Source organism: Chiloscyllium plagiosum, unplaced genomic scaffold, assembly GCF_037043375.1.
Source record: "Chiloscyllium plagiosum isolate Xiang-an unplaced genomic scaffold, Cpla_swu_hap1 HiC_scaffold_22, whole genome shotgun sequence".
Taxonomy (NCBI): domain Eukaryota; kingdom Metazoa; phylum Chordata; class Chondrichthyes; order Orectolobiformes; family Hemiscylliidae; genus Chiloscyllium; species Chiloscyllium plagiosum.
The window spans coordinates 32,849,386-32,863,234 of record NW_028270160.1 but is presented as its reverse complement, the minus strand read 5'-3'; the positions used below and the strand labels follow the sequence as shown (position 1 = coordinate 32,863,234).

The following is a 13,849-nucleotide window of genomic DNA, read 5'->3' as shown; positions in this document are numbered from 1 at the left end:
AGGCGACTGTCTGTGTGGACTTTGTACATTCTCCCTGTTCCTGCATGGGTTTCCTCCAATCCAAAGATGTGCAGGTTAGGTGAACTGGCCATGCTAAAAATTTCCCACAGCGTTCAGGGTGGGTTAGGTGCATTGGTCAGGGGTAGATATAGGATAATAGGGTAGGGTACGTTGCTCTTCAGAAGGTTGGTGTGGACTTGTTGGGCCGAAGAGCCTGTTTTCACACTGTAGAGATTCTATGAAGGGCACCAGCTCAGAAGTTCTGAAGTATGGTGATACCATACACTCATTACTAATTCAATGTGCCTGTGCTGGCAACTCAGCTACATGTACCAGATGGGTGATAATCATATGCCCAAACTCCTTCTGTACAATGAACTGAACGCTGGGTCATGACCTTCGAAGTGTCCATATCTCTGCTAAAAGGACACCGACCCTGGCAGACAGTCAGCGGCGCTGTGACCATTGGAAGCCATACGTCTGGGAGGGCCCTGGAGGATGCAAACAGGAATGAAAAGCTCAGCTGGCTGCGAAAAGTGCTCAGACAAAAACACAGGCCAGCAAATCATGCACCTTTGCAGTCTTCCTTGTAGCAAATGCAGAGTGAATTCCTGATGTGGTTGCCAACCCAGAGTTGACCACTATAGCACAAACCATCTTTCTAGAGAGAAGGCTGCCACATAGTAGAAAATACATTCCAATTCATTACTGCTAAGAAATAAACTCCTCCAAACAGTTAGCCACTGAGTACTGGATGGAAGTTTATTAAATATTAATATCTGATTTTTAACTCAACAGCACTATCATTATCAATCACTATCAGCCTCTAGCTGAGGTTCTTGTCCATATAATTCTATTTGTAAACTGGAAATGAGACAAAATATTTGTAGAGTCACTATATTTGCAAGGTGAAAAGAACAACTTTTATGCAGAAAATAAAATGGAAGTTATGAATTTCAAGTTATAAATCAGCTAATTAAGCTTCAATTCAGGATGCCTGGTCACACGAGAATTTAAATTCAAATCACAATTGCACACCATCCTCTAGAGTCCAATGTTGTGTGCGGTTAAAGCAAAGCTGCTGTTAATCTACAGATCTATGATTTTTGGATTCATAATTCATACTGTTTTAAAAAAAGTATCTAAAATTAATATAAAAGGATGACACGATTTTTTTCTCTGCCACAAGTTATCAGAAGGAAATGTCTGCTTAATCTATATTTATTATCTTTCATAAACACAAAACATTTAGTCATTTTGTCACTTGCTATAAACTCTGGAATAATTCTGTTACGTTGACAATTCATTCAAAATAAACTTTAACTAACAATTCCTGGAAGGAAAATTTGTAGCCATTTGAAAAATCAAATGAACCAAATGACGAGAAACAATTCAAACAAGGTATTTTTATTCAACAGGTAACAGCGCAGGTGTCAGGCATGAAAGACTAGCTCTTACCTGATCTGGCTGTAAGCTCATGTCAGATACGGCAGACAGGAAAAACATTTTTGCTGGTTTTCCTACCACTTCAGCTTCGATATCACAGGCGTACTGGGAGGAGGGAATGAAAATAAAGTCAAATTCATGTATAAAAACTGAAAGAACTGCAGATGCTGCAAATCAGAAACAAAAGTTGTTTCAAATTGTTTCAGATGCATGTGTAATTCTTGAGAGAAAAAGGCACCTGAGACTTCAAGGCAGAATACAACTTGATGTTAAAGACAACAAAGCATTTGGATTTTTAGCAAAGCAATAACATTTTGAATTAAACACTTCCTTTGTCAAATGTGCTGCAGACAATATCGGCTTCTTTGATGACTAAATCTACAATTAGGTATACTGAAAGCTACTTTGAGTCTAATTTTTGAAATAAAGATTTTTTGGGGGGAGGGGTAAGCAGAACATTTCAATACCAATTGGGTCACTGTGCATTTTTGATCAAAAACTTAATCAATAAACATCATGCCCAAAGAATCATTTTATCCAAGTAATGATGCACCTAAATGCAGTTATCATGTACAGCAAAGGTAGGTAACGTAATGTTTCATGACTCTCAGAAGTGCATTAATGAGAAAAGGGACATTCTAGTTTTTGCTCTTTTTAGCTTGACATTCAATCCATTTGCAGGAGTGCCTTTTCTTTTAACTGTCTCAAGTTTTAACTAGTTAAAAAACACAAATATAAATTAAAACAAAAAGGTATCAGATGTTGTTCATGGCAAGACAATTCATGAAAATGTGATGCTTGGGGCTCATTGTACAAGTTCATATAAGCTCAGCAGAGGGAGCCTGTTTCTGGGGTTGGCATTATTACTGACTTGGCTGGGATGATTTTGAGTAGTAAATTTGACAATGTTTTACCCAGGTATTTTTTGAACCATGTTTGTGTCACGATTTTATAATTGGACAGAGCAGAAAGTCCACTTCAGCTGGAACATGAATCAAACTCTGTCCTTTTCTGTATTATGAATCACACAATCATCATCTAAGCTAAATGACTCTCAAATAATGTATTAGGGAAGGAAGAACACATATGTTGATCTTGCTGAGATTGATTTTTCATTTTTATTAAATCTTAGTTGTGCATGTTATATACATATCCCACACACATACAGTCATATTATTGAACATATAGAATAACTGACATTTATAGTGCAGAACAAGGCTGTTCAGCTCATCATACAAGATGGTTCTTTAAAGGTGTAGTCTTGTTTGGTCCCATATTCAGATTTTTTTCCATGATCCTATAGGTTCCTCAACTTCAAATGTCTTTTAAAACTATTGATGGGGGTGTGGGAACTGTGGTTAGATGGGTCTTCATACTACATGTGGAAATACCATTCATGGGATAATTAATAATTGTAGAAGACAACTAATTATAACAATTTAACAAAATACGTCATCTACTGCTGTAAATAAAAAAAGGGGCACGGTTTGACTTCCTCATCTTTGCTGCAGTATAAGGCACCATTTTGAATTCAGATAGCTCCACATTTCTGAAGTTGGAAGTGCTGATGAGAAATGTGAAGATGGGTCCTAATGTCCAAAATTAGGTACAGAATAGCAATCCAACACTGATCACCACTCCTCAGAAGGTTTGAGCCATCGTGTCTATACTGCTTTCAGTAATGACAGTTCAGAGGAATTGTTTGATTTGGGCTTAAAACTGCATCAATTAAAAATATTCTGTGAACTCAAAGATAGTAAAACTAACTTACATCTTCAGATCAAGGAAGATATTGTAAATGAGGGATATTTAACTGAAAGGTCAAGCAAACATAGCTCAGAGCTGGCTAAGCATTATGGAGATGGGTATAGCTTTAAAAGGTTCTCTGGTTACAATTTATCGTTGTATTTGCAAGAAGATGTTAGTTGCAGTTTGGAGTAGAGGGAATACTAATACAAAAGAAGTGACATCAGACAGTTAAGGCTCTAAAGGGGTCCAAGGGAATAGTTGCAGAACAGTTCATTGCAGCTGAGTGGGGTGAAGGAAGCCCACAAACAATATTTGCTTAATGCAACTGAGAAAGATTTTTAGCTTGGAGAAATTCAATGACAGCTCAATGAAGCCAACTATTTGATAAAAGATTAAATTGTGTCAGTAATTAGATGCTTGGGAATGGTCTCAAAACTACTGAAGAACTCAGTTTTAGGAGAAGAGATTGAACTAAAAGGTGAGAGCAGCTGTTGAGGGTGTCTGAGTCAGAGAGTCTGTGAAGGAGTTTCCAAAGTTGGATCTTCAAAAGTGAAATAATTGAAATCCATTGCAAAAGAGAAAGCATTTTAATTAGACTTTGAGACTCACAGTGTCATAGATGTCATAGCTTTGTGGAATCTGTCTCAACAGCATCATCCATTTAAAATCTGTGAGATGTTCAACCATAAATTGCCTGTTAACTCAGATTTATTTCATGTTAACTTTAAATGTTAGAGTGCAAGTTATAAATATATTGCAGATTGTTTTACTTTCCAACTTTTCACTGAAAAGTTTAGTTTATTTGTTCTAAACAATGGAACCCTGTGGTTTTATTCTTTTAGTAAGTATCTAGGACCTTCAACTTTGTCTACTTAGAGTTAGAGAGTCACAGAAACACACAGCATGGAAACAGACCCTTTGGTCCAATTCGTCCATGCCGACCAAATATCTTAAATTATATTTAGCCCCATTAGCCAGCATTTGGCTCACATTCCTCTAAACCCTTCCTACTCACATGCCCGTCCAGATGCCTTTTAAAATGTTTTAATTGTACCAGTCCCCACCACATTCCCGGGCAGTTAATTCCGTACATGCACCACCCTCTGCATGAAAATGTTGCCCCTTAGGTCTCTACTATATCTTTTCCCTCTCACCTTAAACCTTTGCCTTCTAGTTTGGACTCCCCATTCCTATCCATGCCCCTCATGATTATATAAACCTCTATAAGATCACCCCTCAGCCTCTGACGTTCCAGGAAAAATAGCCCCAGCCTGTTCAGCCTCCTCCTATAGCTTAAACCTTCCAACCCTGGTCACATCCTTGTAAATCTTTATTGAACCCTTCCAAGTTTCACAACGTCCTTCGTATAGCCGGGAAACAAGAATTCCATGCAGTATTCCAATAGTGGCCTAACCAATATCCTGTACATCTGCCACATGCCCTCCCAACATCTATATTCAATGCACTGACCAATAAAGGCAAGCATACCAAATGCCTTCTTCACTATTCTATCTACAAACGACTCCATTTCCAAGGAACTATGAAGCTGCTCTCCAAGGCTTTGTTGTTCAGCAACACTCCCCAGAACCTTACCATTAAATGTACGAGTCCTGCCCGGATTCGTTTTTCAAAAATGCTGTACTCACATTTATCGAAATTAAACCCCATCTGCTACTTCTTGGACCATTGTCCCAGCGGATCAAGATCCCGTTGTACTCTGAGGTAACCTTCTTCATTGGCCACTACCCCTCTAATTTTGGTGTCATTTGCAAACTTTCTCCCGTACTTCTATGTTCACATTCAAATAATTTACATAAATGACAAAAAAGCAGTTGACCCAGCTTGTTAATACAAATACCTGGTCCATTATTTTAATCAACCTTGGTCTGAAAGTCAGGTAAATTGGGGTAATGTACATATTTAAAAGAAACTTTAACATTTGGTATGACTTTGGCAATACTGGGCTCAATTTATGGTACACTACTGCAGTGGGTTGTAGCATCTCAACTTAACCTTCTTGTCTGCATGGAAAGAACCTTCAACTAATTTGTTAATTAAGAATCTGTCTAACACATCCCTAAAAATGTTTAATTGACTCTACCTCCATTCATCTCAGAGGTAGATAAATCCATAGATTAACAATGCTCTGACAGATTTTTAAAAATTGCAATTTTGGAGAAGATTTGTAGCTCAGATAATAAGTATGCTTGCTGAGGTGATAGATTTGCTCTCAGATGTTTCATCACCATGCTAGGTAACATCATTAGTGAGCCTCCAATGAAGCATTGGTGTTCTGTCCCGCTTGCTATTTATGTGTCTTAGTTTGTTGTGGTTCAAACCGGAACTCCATTAACAAACATATTAATATGGAGCCCATTTACCAACCTCTCAGAAACTGAACTGGAAGTGATATCACCCAACAGACCAAGACACATAAATAGCAAGTGGGACAGAAGACCAATGTTTCATTGGAGGCTCACTGATGATGTTACTTAGCATAGTGACAAAATGTCGGAGAACAAATCTACCAGCTCAGCAAGCAAACTTACAACCAAAAAAAATTCTCCCATTCTTCCATAAGGGAAAACATCCTCTTAGACTCTACCACATGCACTCAGAATTTTATATGAGTCTATTGTTCATTCATCTGAACTCAGGTGGATACAGGCCCTGGGTGTCCTGTATACTGTGTGAGATATTGCGTTATAGGTTATCTTTATTAACTCACTCATCAGCTTGCTTTATATTCATTAATATTGGTTCCCATTCATTCATTCACAGCCCTTTACTAACCCATTATTTACTATAACACACTTTCATTTATTCGTTCACAAAACCACGGTTCTGTAATATATTTTACTATCCAAACTTAAAAACATCCCTTTCAAACCCATTACAGTACTGCATTTCCACACCTGTCAGCCTTTGCTACAAGCAGTGTTTACCTCTGAATAAGTGTAGCATACAGAACAATACCATCCCCATCAAGTCTTCACGAAACATTATAATATTAATCAGCCCTTACCAACTATCTCCTTGACCTGAATAGGTTAAGTACCTATTAAATACCTTTTAACTGTGATTTGGAGATGCCGGTGTTGGACTGGGGTGTACAAAGTTAAAAATCACAGAAAATGATGAAGGAGCGGCACTCTGAAAGCTAGTGTGCTTCCAATTAAACCTGTTGGACTATATCCTGGTGTTGTTTGATTTTGAACCTTTTAACTGAGCCATTATCCCTTTAAGAAACTAACTGACAAAACAGTGCTTCCATGGAATTGCATGAATGAATGAAACACATACCAGCAAATTGTAAATAAATCTCACAAGCCAGCTGCAGTAATCAGTTTAATATCCTTTATTCTTTTATTAAGTAAGGGTACAATTTTTAACTTATTTAGAGCATATATGCCTAGCATTTTTACTAATATTTACTAACTTAAAAGACAAAAGGACTAACATCTCCTAAGGATGCAAGCAGACCGGACAGACATCCCATTAGAAGTAGCAGTCAGCACCTACTGCATGTTTTAACCAATCTCCTATCCTCCTGGACAGAAGCTCTTCAAATGTTTGTGTACTACAGATAAAAAATGTAACATTATAGTAATGGAATTTTAATATATGCAAGAACTGTATATAAAGGGGCTCATTGTAAGAACTGTATTTCAGGATTCTATTGCCACCCGAACTTGTGCTGTTATTGCTGATTAACAACACACTGATTCCAATCTTTATTCGAACACGACACCACAACTGTATTAAGTTTTACCTACTTTGATATTCATTTACCTTGCAATAGAAGACCAAATTCCATTTGCCTTCCAAATCACTTCAGTGCCACACACCAACTTTCTGTGATTCATATACTGTACAGGCACATTTAGATGCCTTAGTACCTCAGAGATATTCAATTGCTCTCCATTTAGGTTGTGTATTTCTTTTCTATTTTTCCCTTCAAATTGGACAAGTTTGCATTATTCTCCATCTGCCAATTTTTTGCCCAGTCCAAAGCTTTGCAGACTCCTTATGCCCTCTTCAGGACTTGCTTTCCTACAAAACTTAGTGACATTGGTTAGGCCACTGTTGGAATATTGCGCGCAATTCTGGTCTCCTTCCTATCGGAAAGATGCTCTAAAACTTGAAAGGGTTCAGAAAAGATTTACAAGGATGTTGCCAGGGTTGGAGGATTTGAGCTATAGGGAGAGGTTGAGTAGGCTAGGGCTGTTTTCCCTGGAGCATCAGAGACTAAGGGGTGACTTTACAGAGGTTTATAAAATCATGAGGGGCATGGATAGGATAAATAGACAAAGTCTTTTCCCTGGGGTGGGGAGAGTCCAGAACTAGAGGGCATAGGTTTAGGGTGAGAGGGGAAAGATATAAAAGAGACCTAAGGGGCAACTTTTTCACGCAGAGGGTGGTATATGTATGGAATGAGCTGCCAGAGGAAGTGGTGGAAGCTAGTACAACTGCAACATTTAAGAAGCATCTGGATGGGTATATGAATAGGAAGGGTTTGGAGGGATATGGGCCGGGTGCTGGCAGGTGGGACTAGATTGGGTTGGGATATCTGGTAGCATGGACGGGCTGGACCGAAGGGTCTGTTTCCATGCTGTACATCTCTATGACTCTATGACATCAGCAAATTGAGCAATGATAGCCTTGGCCCCTTCATCCAACTAATTCACATACGTTGTGAAAAGTTGAGACTTCTGACACTCCATGAGTTGCAGTTTACCAAGCAGAAAATGAAATGTTATCACTGCCTTCTGCTTCCTGTTTGCTAACCAATAGTAGCTTTTAATATAGGAACTCAAATACATTGGGAATCCAAATACACTCCATCTACTCATTCCCCTTTATCCACAGAACTTCTTAATTCTTTAAAGCATTCTAATATATTTGTCAAACACAATTTTCCTTTCACAAAATTATGTGGACTCTGGCTGACCACCTTAACATTTTGTAACTGCTTGTTATAAAATCATCAATAACAGATTTAAGCATTTTTCCTTAAACATACATTAGTTTGGCTGGCATGTGACACCAAAGAACTTATTTTGGACTCAAAACATTGGGCTGAATCTTACATTTTTTTAGGTTAAATGTAAGTTGCATCAGGTTTTTTTTGGCGGGATTCTCACCTTGAGGCCAGGCAAGATTTCTCAATGTATCTGACCAAACACATCAAACTAACTTCCTGCCCTTACGGCATTCCTCACATCATCCTGGTTGAGCCACGTCTTACTACATGCTGTTCTCAGAACCTGGTCATGGACTGTCCTTCTGGAGCTGCCCTACAAGGTTTCTGACATTGCCCTGGACATGGCACAACAGGGGATATTGGTGGAGAAAATGAGGACTGCAGATGCTGGAGATCAGAACTTAAAAATGTGTTGCTGGAAAAGCGCAGCAGGTCAGGCAGCATCAAAGGAACAGGAGAATTGACGTTTCGGGCATAAGGGGATATTGGTGCCCTAGTTTACATAAGGGAACCAGTACATCCTGCTTTACAGGGTGGAAACAAACACAGGACTTCCTCTTTCCCCAGGACTGGCAGTGGAATCCATGACACCAGGCCATGTCAGCCTTGTCGGAGGTTACCACTCAGATTAAAGCGGTTTTGGCTTTCTGCAGGAATAGCCAGCACCATCGATGTCCTTCTCCATTCACCCAGCATAACTGGCACCATCTTTTCATTGATATCTCACACTGACTCTCTTTGCTTCTGTACCCACCTCCCATTAAGTTTCATGCTCTACCACTCTCACTATTGCCTGCAACATCTTTCCTCACTCCCCTGCATGCCCTGTGTGCTGCCTACGCGCTTGCTTGGGACACCTCCCACTTACATCAAGAGAACAGCTGTGCTGCCCACTTTCATCTGCCATAATATCAGGAGGCAAACAGCTAATGTTCAGGCAAAAAGAGTCAGGATGGGTGGTGGACTGCCTGACATTTGGCTCCTTACCCACTGATTGGCTAACATCCTGAATCTGATTGTCCTGAATGGCTGATAAATCAAATCCAGCTCCGAGCAGGTATCAGATAGTGCCCTCGACTTACTATGCCGAGATCCCCTGAGCAAAAGCAATCCCTCTTAATTTGACTGAGGCCTGTCTACAACTATAACAAGCTTCCTGCTTATGTGTCAGCTCTAACCAGCAAAACAAGATAGAAGTATATGAGCCTGACATCTCTGGTTGAGGGTACAAAGTGTATAAAGACAAGGCAAAGCAGGAATGCTGTGTATGAATAGTTGAATGTGTCGGCTATGCTGGGAGAAACCAGTGCAGAACAGGACCTTTGGGTGTGGGGGAAGGGTAGTGAAGGAGGAGGGTGTTCACCTTCTGAAATTGTTAAATTCAATGTTGAGTCCTGAAGGCTGTAAGTTACTGAGGAGGAATATAATATGCTGTACCTCAAGGCCATCAAGGGAAGGGAGGGAAGCATGTGTCTGGTGGTGGCATCCTGTTGGTAGTGACAGAAATGGCAGCTTATGACTCTTTGGATGTGGATGCTGATGGGATGGAAAGGGAGAACTAGGGGGACTCTCTCATTTGTGCGGCAGGGGAGGGAAAGGTTAAGAGTGTAAGTGTGGGAGATGGTCGGACATGGCTTGGGGCCCTGACAATCAAAGTGATTGAGGAGAAAGGGTGGCAAATTCTGAGACCCTCCCCTGCTGAATGTGGCATCAACAAAATACATGCGGAGGCAGAGAAACCTTGAGAATGGAATAGAGTCTTTATGGAAGCAGAGCGTGAGGATGTATAGTCAATGTAACCACAAAAGTCTGTGGATTTGTAATAGATATCAATGTCGAGAGTGTGGTGCTGGAAAAGCACAGCAGGTCAGGCAGCATCCAAGCAGCAGGAGCCTTCATCAGGAATGAGGCTTGAGAGCCGATGGGCTAGAGAGATAAATGGGAGGGGGGTGGCACTGGAGGGGTGGGGGGGCGGGGGGGGGATGATAGCTTAGAGTGGATGGAGGTGGGAGTAATGGTGATAGGTTGGAGAGGAGGATGGAGCAGATAGGCGGGAAGGAATATGGACAGGTAGGACAGGTCAAGAAGGCACTGCCAGGTTGGAAGGTTGGAAGTGGGATAAGGTGAGGGAGGAAACTAGTGAAGTCCACATTGATGCTGTGGGGTTGGAGGATCCCAAGGTGGAAGATGAGGTGTTCTTCCTCCTTGCGTCGGGTGGTTAGGGTGTGGCGATGGAGGCGGCCCAGGACCTGCATGTCCTTGGAGGAGTGGGAGTTGAACTGTTCTTCAGGGATCCAACAGCGAGAATTTTACTAGTCAGGGGTATCAGAGGAAAAGGAAAAAGGTGGCTTCAGCAGCTGTTAGTTGCCCACTTATGGGCCTGACCTGCTGGGAAGTTCCAACTGATCTTTTGCCCAGCTGTGTATGGCTGAGGCAGTGAGAAGGGATGAGCGTCTCTCCTGGAACAATCTGCCCAATTGCTGGTCCTCCTCACCACCTCCAGAGAGGGGAGAAATGTGCTCTATATGTTTATATTATGTTTTAGAGTTTGTTGTAATGGCCTGCTTTTTTCATCGCCTCTTTGTCTTCCATATTAATGTCTTCAATTCTCGTACTTTCCATAACTTCCTGGCAATTAACTGATTATTTCCTGCATCATCTGAGTTCCATTTAAAAATGGTACTATGCATTGTGTGTCCCTCTTCAGTTTGGAGCTCCTTTTAAGAAAGGTGGCCACCAAAACAACAGAACTGCTATCTATTGAGAAGTGAAAATTCTTTCCTGGGTGTGACTGTTTCTATAATAAGACTCTACAATTCAGGTGCAGAGTAGGCCATTCAGCCCATCGAGTCTGCTCCATCATTCAGTGAGATTATGGATGATCTGGTAATCCTCAACTCCACTTTCCTGCCTTTTCCCTATAACATTACTGATTAAAAATCTACCTATCTCAGCCTTGAATATTATAATGACCCCATGGATTGATACCTGTCCAGCCTCAAGTTCTGCCCAATTAACTTTGACAGCTTAATTATTAGACACATTTGCCAAAGTTTTCACTGAAGTTTTCACCTGCAATTCCTAGTAGCGTTTTCCAAGGAAGGGTACACCTTTTCTGCTTCCACCAGTGGATCAACACTTAAAAAAAAAAGTATCTTGTGTTTTCATATCTCGAAAAATATAATCCTTGCCAAGAACTATCACCTCCCCCATACCCTTGTCTTCTCAAACCATTTTTTTCTACCTTGCATAGATTTTGACTACAATCAAGATATCTGCACACATACAGAAACACACTGCCCAACATACAATGCCCCCTTTTGAATAGTCAATGGTGTTCCAATGAAGACTATTCTTTTAGGACTTTATCTGGAAGTAGCAGAGCTGCGTTGCTAAGGAAAGTGTTGAATTAATTCCATTCTCAGTTTTCACTGAATGAGCTGAGCTCCATCAGGATGGTGACAGATGTATTGGAGTCGTGTGCGGGAGAGGGAAACAGAGGAAAAAAGAAAGCCAAGGGTGCCTGTTTCTGGCACATTTCTGAATTTCAGCCGAGGTACAACTGAGTTAATCTGTGAAGCGCCCTACAGCTGAGGGTCTTGGCAGAAGTATTTGACTGCATCTTTCAAAGCAGACCTCAAGAGTTTCAAAATGGGGAGGGAAGAGACAATTTGGAAGAAGCATAACAAGCTCAAAAAAAAGCTTATTTCACAAAGGATATTAACAATTTAAATATAATGAGTGCATTAAGAACAGTTTTCATTTGAAGTGTTTTGGTAATTTACAGGGCACTAGCCATTCTTCATATTCTGTAAGAATATCTTCCAATTTTAGTGTCATAGAACTTCAAAATTTGACATTTTTCTGTTCCCAGTTGGTAATCTGGTCGCATATTTAACATAACACCAGCATTTATTGTCCATCTCTTTTCAAGGGCAATCAGGATGGATAATGAAACCCACATCACATGAACGAGAAGAACACTAAACAAGTTGAATATTTTTGAGGTATAATATAACATTAGCCAACAGCATAACACCTTCAGAACAGAAAAGGAAGCATAAACATTCAAGTACCTCCAATGCCTTCATGTAAGCTCCAACATCAAGTTTCATTCCATCGGTTTCCTTATAATATCGCCTAGAGTATGGAAACATCAAGAAATGTGGAGGTCAATACAATCAAAAATCCATAATATAGAAGGCTCCTTTGCAAAGCAGTCTTTTGAGGACATACAGAAAGCTTGGCTTTAGCATCCAGCATATTAGAGAGGACATCATCACCACAGTGAACAAAACAATGGATATAATTACATCATTAGCATAATAGTGAGGGCTAACACACTTCAATTTTGCAAATGTCACTGAAGACCAGATTTCTGACAGCAGAAAATAAATCTTTCAATACAGAAAGGTGAAAAAAGCAATATATTTTGATAGGAAGAATAAGGGGAGCATACAGGTAAAGGGTACAATTCTAAATAGGATGCAGCAACATGCTCTCATCTTGATAAAGGTGGCAGAGTAGGTTAAAAGTGTTAAAGAGGCATACAAGCCCCTCGGCTTTTAAACAGAACCCAGAGTACATGAGCAAAGAAGTTATATTAAACCTTTACTGAACGCTAGTTGGCCTCAACAGGAGTTGTGTCCAACTGCAATTTAGGGAGGAGACGCAGGGTTTAGATAGGATGTAGAAAAGAGTCACGAAAACGATTCCATGGATTAGAGAATTCAGTGATGAGGAAACAATGGAGAGGCTGGAGTTGTTCTCTTTAGAGAACAGAAGACTGCGAGGGGATTTGACAGAGGTGTTCAAAACCTTGAGGGATTTAGATAGAGAAGACATGGAGACACTGTTCCCTTGGTGTAACAGTCATGAACCATTGAACATGAATTAAGGTAAATGGCAAATCAGTGACATGAGAAAAATCATTTTCACACAGGAAATGTTTAGGAACTGTGATGCAACTACCTCAAAACGCAGTAGAATCTGATTCAACCAAAAGGGATTTGGATAATATATTAAAAGGCTATGGGGAAAGGATGGTGAAATTGGAATAACTGAGATTGTCTTGCTGAGAGCCACACAGACTTGGTGAGTTGAACGACCTCTTTCTGTGCTGTACTCATTCTTTAGTTCTGTTTTCAACTCCAGTATAGAGCCATCCCCAGCTGATACAATAGGTTAAATAGCTTCTTCCTGTATGTTAATGCATTCATGTTAAGAGAAACAAAATGATCAAATATTTCATTTTCATTATGAGGTGCACAGTGTTCCGTGAAGTTTTTCACAGTAACCCTGCAGTAGAGAAAAAAAAATAAGGAAAATCTGTAAGCTAATGGAGAAGGTATGAAAAATTAAATGTCTTTCAATCTATTGCCAGCTAAATAAACTTCAAAAAAAAATTCATATTGTTCTCTCACTTAAATGTAATTCACCTTCACTCAAGCAGATAATGTCAGCTGAGTGACAGAGTTATTGAGCAAATCATTTTTTGAGAACTATTTCTGCTCCATGCCAGATGGACTGTATTAAGGTCTCCGACAGCAGATGAGAAATGTGCAACATGGTTGGACATGGGTTTTATGGTTTATCTTTCTGCCATTTTCAATTATACATCAAAGCCTCTCTCTCAAATGACCACTTGACCTCTGCTTGAGCAACCATTAA

At 40.0% G+C, this 13,849-nt stretch overlaps 1 protein-coding gene across 2 annotated transcripts in view; it reads right to left on the bottom strand.

Moving 5' to 3' along the window:
• The window catches only part of lhpp (phospholysine phosphohistidine inorganic pyrophosphate phosphatase), a 196,607-nt gene that overhangs the window by 103,395 nt on the left and 79,363 nt on the right, over positions 1–13,849 (bottom strand). For both annotated transcript variants that reach the window (XM_043712654.2, XM_087998930.1), the window contains exons 4-5: positions 12,256–12,319; positions 1,459–1,551 (exon numbers count right to left, since the gene is read on the bottom strand). In XM_043712654.2, coding sequence (XP_043568589.1) covers positions 1,459–1,551; positions 12,256–12,319 — 157 coding nt within the window. The remainder of the gene's footprint in view (positions 1–1,458; positions 1,552–12,255; positions 12,320–13,849) is intronic.